General features: G+C 57.8%; 1 protein-coding gene across 1 annotated transcript in view; it reads left to right on the top strand.

Annotated features, from left to right (window-relative positions):
- The window catches only part of ADAMTS13 (ADAM metallopeptidase with thrombospondin type 1 motif 13), a 33,970-nt gene that overhangs the window by 7,345 nt on the left and 19,897 nt on the right, over positions 1-6,728 (top strand). The window contains 6 exon segments of the mRNA XM_027766622.1: positions 173-313; positions 827-989; positions 1,776-1,880; positions 3,193-3,344; positions 3,445-3,508; positions 6,092-6,218. Coding sequence (XP_027622423.1) covers positions 173-313; positions 827-989; positions 1,776-1,880; positions 3,193-3,344; positions 3,445-3,508; positions 6,092-6,218 — 752 coding nt within the window.

Below are 6,728 nucleotides of genomic sequence, written 5' to 3'. Positions count from 1 at the left end.
CTGGGAGCCCCATTCCATCCCGACACTGACAACACCCTGGGTCAGTTTGCTTTGCACATCTCACGGCCCTTCTATATTTATTAGCTGAAAGAGGGCGGCGCCGTCGCCCCCTACAGGTGGGACACTGGCTGGGCGGTTGGACTCAGCATGGCTCCTGGTGGTCCACCCGCAGCCTCGGCTTAGAACATGATGGTGCACCGGGCAGTGACTGTGTCCCCAGCGGCCATGTGATGGCTGCGGACAGCGCCATGACCACCCCCGGGGGCTTGGCCTGGTCCACCTGCAGCCGCCAGCAGCTGCAGCACCTGCTCAGGTAGCGGCTTCTTGGCGGGAAGGAAGGGCATCCCCTGCCCCACCCAGCTCCATGGGGCTCCCACTCCCACCTGACCCACCCAGTCCACTCTGCATACACCCTACTTCCTGTCCTCAGGACCCTCCTCCAAGCTACACAACCTGGCGCCCCTCCTCCATCCACTCCTACCTCCACCTTTCCCTAGGTCCCCAACCCTGCGCCACTTCCTCTTTCTTCCCCACGTCCCTGCACCTGCCCTTCACCCCACCCCAGTTCTGGGCCTTCTGGTCAATTCTCCCTTACCTGTCTTCTGCACTGTCCCATGTCCACCTCCCTCTCTCCCTCCCACAGACCTTTCCTGCCCACCCACTCCTTTCTGCCTCATCCACCCTTCCATCCAATGGTCTCTGCCATGCCTCTACCCTGTCCCACCCTGCCTCTGTCTGCCCTACTCCCTCTCCTCCCTCCCTCCTTGGCCCTTGGTCTGCTTGGCACCCACCTGTACCCCAAGCCTCAGCCGGGACCCTGTTGCAGCGCAGGCCAGGCGCACTGCATGAGGGACTCACCACAGCCGCAGCCTGGGCCCGTCAGTCGCCCTCCAGACGCACAGCCGGGACTCTACTATGGCGCTGATGAGCAGTGCCGCGTGGCCTTTGGCCCCAGCGCCATGGCCTGCACCTTTGTCAAGGAGCACCTGGTGAGTCCACCACGAGTCTGAGTCTGCCCTTCGTGCTGCTGGGGTTGCAGCTAGCCCCCTGCGCCGGCTCCCTCCGCACACACCCAGGCGCCTGTACATGCACCGGGAGCATCCACGAGGTGCCAGGCGGCCGGGGTTTAAAGCTGTCAGTTGCCTTTCAAAGTTCTTAAACAGTTTTGAACAAAAGCCCCCTCATTTTTGTTTGACCAAATCCCACAGATCATGTAGCATATCCATTGCCCACAGGGTCTCTGAGGTGAGGGTACCCACAGTTACCAAGGGCTTCCAACCTCCTGGGATCAGTCTGAGGGCTTCCCGAAGGAAGTGGTCTCCAAGTGGAACTGCAGAAGTATGGCTGGGGGTGTGGGAGACAAAGCAAGCCTCTGGCAGGCAGACTTCCTTCCAGGGCTGTCAGGGCATCCATAGGTAAAAATATTAAGAAATATTTCAGTGTTTTTATAAAACGTATGTACTTTTCTTGGAACCAGCAGTTAGCGTAATGGCTATGTCGCTGGACTCCCACGTAGTCGGCCATGTGGGACCCAGCATCTTAGCCACCATGCCACTGGCTAGCCCAGAAACTAAAGCGTTTTTGTGAGCCCCTAAAAGTAAAGTGGATCTTGGTCATTGCTCCGTTCTGATAGACAAGTGGGTCGTACCTTGTCCTCCCAGGCTGCCAGTACCCGCAGAGCAGTGCGAGGGCTGGGCCCGTGTGTTCTGCGGTCTGGAAAGGACAGTCCGTGCAGCCCTTGCGGCCCCGAGCTCACTGCCCATTTGCTGCCCTAGGACACGTGCCAGGCTCTGTCCTGCCACACAGACCCACTGGACCGAAGCCGCTGTAGCCGCCTCCTCATTCCTCTCCTGGATGGGACAGAATGTGGTGTGGAAAAGGTCAGAACCCATGTATGCATGCAGATGTGTGTATGCAGGTGTGTGTGCATGCATGTAGGGGTGTGCACATGCAGTTGTGTTTTTTTGTGTGTGGGTGTCTGTGTGCAGGTGTGTGTGTGGGTGTGTGCATGCAGTTGGGTGTGTATAAGAGTGTGTGTGTGCATGCAGGTGTGTGGATGTATGTGGGTGTGTGTGTGGGTGTACGCATGCAGTTGGGTGTGTATAGGAGTGTGTTTGTGCATGCAGGTGTGTGGATGTATGTGGGTGTGTGTGGGGTGTATGCAGAGGTATGTGCACATGTGCTTCTGTGTGTTTTTTTGTGTGGGTGTGTATATGTGTGCAGTTATGTGTGTGGGTGTATACAGGTGTGCGTATGCATGTGGTTGGGTGTGTGTAGGGATGTTTGTGTGTGTGCATTCACACAGGGCACCTCCAGCCTGGCAGCCTCTTCCTGATGGAGGTGGGATTAGTCAAAGAGGAGCTGGGGCAGAGCAGTGGAGCTGGAGCTGGGGCAGAGCCTTGGAGCTGGAGCTGGGGCAGAGCCTTGGAGCTAGAGCTAGATCTAGGGCAGAGCCTTGGAGCTGGAGATGGTGCTGTGGTAGAGCCTAGGAGCTGGAGCTAGAGCTGGGGTAGAGCTGTGGAGCTGGAGCTGGGGTGGAGAGCCTTGAAGCTGTCCCTGATGACTGCCTGGTGAGGTCAGGAGAGGTAGCAGTGTCTGAGGGCACTTGCAGGTTACCTGGTTGAATGTCCAATCTGTCCCTCCAAAGGGGCCTGGCAGGTGGCTGGTTCTTCTAGGTTTGCAGATCCCTTAGTGCCAATCATAGGCTGGCTGTGTGTCTGCCCACTGGGTGGGAGATCGGTCCCCCCCTCTGAGTCCAAAGCCCCTGTCCTTGACCCCCTGCATAGTTCCCAGAGTGGAGCTGTTCTAGGGCACTGCTTCCACCTCCCCCACTCCTGGAAATAGGGTTTCGTTGTCCCTGTGTTTTACAGACAGGTTGCCTCAGCGGCAGCGTGGCCTGCTCTTTCTCTGCCATCCCTTATGATCTCTGTCTTGCCACTCACTGCCCACCCTCCCCCCACCCCCCTGCAGCAGGCTCCTTCCCTCTGCCTGCGCTGAGCTGAACCAGACTCTTTGCCCTTTCCCTTTAGCGCTGGCTCCTAGGCAGAATGGGTGGGTACGTGGTGTCCCCTGTGTTCACGGGATCCACCTGGACAGGGGAGTCTCCATGTGTCTCAGGGGGGGGTCTCTCTGTGTCTCTGTGTGTGCTGGGTCTCCCTGGTGGCGGGAGAGGAAGCCATCCTTGCCTTGCAGTGGTGCTCCAAGGGTCACTGCCGTTCCCTGGCGGAGCTGGCCCCCGTGGCGGCCGTGCATGGGCACTGGTCTAGCTGGGGCCCTCGCAGTCCTTGCTCCCGCTCCTGTGGAGGAGGGGTGGTCACCAGGAGGCGCCGATGCAACAACCCCAGGTATGGCCCGGAGGGGCCGCCATCTCCCTGCGAGGGAACGGGGCTGGCTCCACCTTTCCCTGTTGGGTCCCCTCTCACCGTGTCTTGTGGGCGTTTTCAGGCCTGCCTTTGGAGGGCGTGCGTGCATCGGTGCTGACCTCCAGGCTGAGATGTGCAACACCCAGGTGGGCCCGTTTCCTGGGGTGGGAGGGGACGGCTGGCAGTGCTGGGCCCTGGCAGGGTGAGGGAGCCAGGGTGACTAATCTGTGGCTCATGCCAGGCCACACTGGGCCACCAGGATGGCCCTACTGATGACTGGCAGAGGCCTGCCCAGTGCCATTTTGTCCTGCAGAGCAGTCTGCAATGGGCACAGTCCCTCAGGAGCCCAGCCCGTAGCTGTGTGACCATGGGGTCCTCTATGGACTGAAGCAGAGGGTCAGTCATTTGAAACGGAATTGCCCTATGGCGTTTAGTGCTTCCACGATATTGTACACCCACCACTCACCTCTGCTTCTGGAACATTGCCAGCTTTCCGGGGTAAAGCCCTAGCCTTTCCCCAGCCCCTGGCAACAGGACTTTGCTCTCTACCTCTGTGGCCTTAGCTGCTCCAGATGTCCCATGGGAGTGAACCCAGACCCACGTGGCCTTGAGCGACTGGCGTTTCCAGGGCTCACCTGTGTGCCGTCTGTGTCAGAGCCTCCGTCCCTCTTAAGGCTGAACACTGGCTGCCGTGTGGATGGGCTGCACCTGTTCCCCCGCTGCCTGATGGGCGTTTGGGCTGTTTCCCCCTTTTGGCTGAGTCCCTGTGTTTGTCTTTGGGCTGTCCACTTGTGCTGCTGTAAAACCACCACAGACTGGGTAACTTATACACAGTAGAGATTTATTTCTTGTGGTTCTGGAGGCTGGAAAGTCGGAGACCGCAGCCTCAGCAAGCTCTGCATCTGGTGAGGGATGCTCTCTGCTGCAAGGCAGGAGCCCTCTCTGTCCTGGACCCAGCCAGCCTCTCAGTAAAGGTGCTAATCCCAGCCACAGGAGCAGAGCCCCAGGGCTTAATCACCATAGGCCACACCTCTTCACAGTGTCGCACGGGGGGATTAAGTTCCCAACAGACTGTGGGAAAGACACCATTGTTCAAACCACAGCAATACCTACAGGTGGGACTGCTGGGCCCCATGGGGTAATTAAGGAACCCCACATTCCTGTACCATTTTGCATTCCCACCTGCAGTGCACAAGGGTTCCGTTTTTCCACATCCTTCCTAGCACTTGTGGGTTTTTGTTTTGTTTTTAAGTTTTTTTTTTTTTTTTTTTTTTTTTTAGAGATTTTCACTGTAGGGCGCGTGCGCTCGCCAGACAGACAGAGAGAGACATAGAGACAGTAAGCGAGAAATCACCCCCCAGGGGGGATGGTCACGACGCAATCCCTTCTCCTCCATTCTCCTCTAGGGATCTTGGGCACGCACACACACGCGCCCGGCGTGAGTTTTAAGCCACCGGGTCCGGGACACGAACTGCGGTCGACTACGTGGGAGTCCAGCGACATAGCCATTACGCTAACTGCTGGTTCCCTGTTTTTAAGTTTTTACTACAGGGTGCATGCACTGGCCAGAGAGAGACAGAGGCAGTGAGAGGGAAAGTGCTAAATCACCCCCCGGGGGGGATGGCCACACCACAATCCCTTCTCCACTCTTTTCTCAGGATTTTGAGTGCACGTGTGCCTAGTGTGATTTTCTTTCTTCTTCTCCTCCTCCTCTTTCTCCTCCTTCTCCTCCTCCTTCCTTTTTTTGGAGAGGTTTTTGCTATAGGGTGCATGCACTCGCCAGAAAGACAGAGAGACACAGAGACAGAAAGCAAGAAATCACCCCCCAGGGGGGATGGCCACACCGCAATCTCTTCTCCTCTATTCGCCTCTTGGGATCTTGGGCACACGCACACATGCGCCGGGCGTGTGTTTAAGCCACGGGGTCCGGGACTCGAACCGTGGTCGACTACATGGGAGTTCAGCGACATAGCCATTACGCTAACTGCTGGTCCCCCTAGTGTGATTTTCAAGCTATTGGATCCAGGACTTGAACTGTACAGTGGTCCTTGTGGGATCCAGTGTGTTACCCACCATGCCACCTGCTGGCCCCCCACTAACACTTGTTACTTTCCATTTTCTGACTCTAGCTATCCTAGTGAAGTGAAGTGGTAGAACGATTCTTCTACCTTGATTTAAAGCTTGCCTCTACTTTGGACAGTCCTGGGTTTGGCTTTGGCTTTGTCTGTCTGATAGTTCTTCCCTGCCCGTCTCCTCCAAGGGACACTCAAGGCGTCCTCAGACCCGGAGGGCTGTGTTTTTGTCTGGGGTGCAGGTGGCAGGCCTGTGTAGGGCATGGCCATGGTCAGGGTCTCTGCCCAGCAGGTCGACTCTGCTTCTTTTCTCAGTCTGGGTACAGGCTGTGTTGTGGGGCCCTCTGCTCTGGTGGTCTATAGTCTCCCTGTTACCTGCCACCAATGCTCCACAGTGGACATTCGTGACCAGTGTGTCTGCTTGAGTGCACACTTGGGGACCAGAGGCTCCCACGTGGTGCTCTGGCTCTGCTTTCTCCTTGACTGACGGTGTCCTTCGCAAATCTCGGCATGTCCCCATCAGCAGGGGCAGGTACTTTTGTCTCCCCCACTTTTCAGAGCAGGGAGCCGAACCACAGCCCAGGGCTGGGGTCACAGTGTGCTGTCTGCTGGGACGAGGGCCCCTGCTATGCCTGTCCTCTGCCTCCACCCGGCCAGGCCTGCGGGAAGACCCAGCTGGACTTCATGTCAGAGCAGTGTGCCCAGACCGACGGTCAGCCTCTGCACCTCTCCCCAGGCAGCGCCTCCTTCTACCACTGGGGTTCCGCTGTGCAGTACAGCCAAGGTAGGGAGCCAAGCCTGAGGAGACCCTGGCTGGGCAGAGTTGTTGGGGACTGGCCATCATCACCCGTGAGGGCTGGAGCAGGGCGGGGCAAGGCTTCAGACTGTGGCATCCCACAGACCGTAGATCATGTCCTGCCTTGGCCTCCCGGCCCATTTCTGTCTCGGTTTCCCCAGCTGTAAAATGGAGATGAGAGCAGGACTTCCCTCCTAGGCTGCTAGAAGGACATGGGGCTAGTGCAGGCTGAGTGTCAGCGCGTTCCTCTGCCCTGTGTACAGTCACCTGGTTCCCAGGTCCTGGAGTGTCAGCGTGCTCCTCCACCCTGTGTACAGTCAGCTGGTTCCCAGGTCCCGGAGTGTCAGTGTGCTCCTTAGCCCTGTGTACCCTCAGCTGGTTCCCAGGTCCTGGAGTGTCAGCGTGCTCCTCCATCCTATGTACAGTCAGCTGGTTCCCAGGTCCTGGAGTGTCAGCGTGCTCCTCCCTCCTGTGTACAGTCAGCTGGTTCCCAGGTCC

This window comes from Tupaia chinensis, unplaced genomic scaffold (assembly GCF_000334495.1).
Source record: "Tupaia chinensis unplaced genomic scaffold, TupChi_1.0 Scaffold143602_1, whole genome shotgun sequence".
NCBI lineage: Eukaryota > Metazoa > Chordata > Mammalia > Scandentia > Tupaiidae > Tupaia > Tupaia belangeri.
The sequence above is the reverse complement of the archived record's forward strand: the minus strand, read 5'-3'. Positions and strand labels throughout refer to the sequence as shown.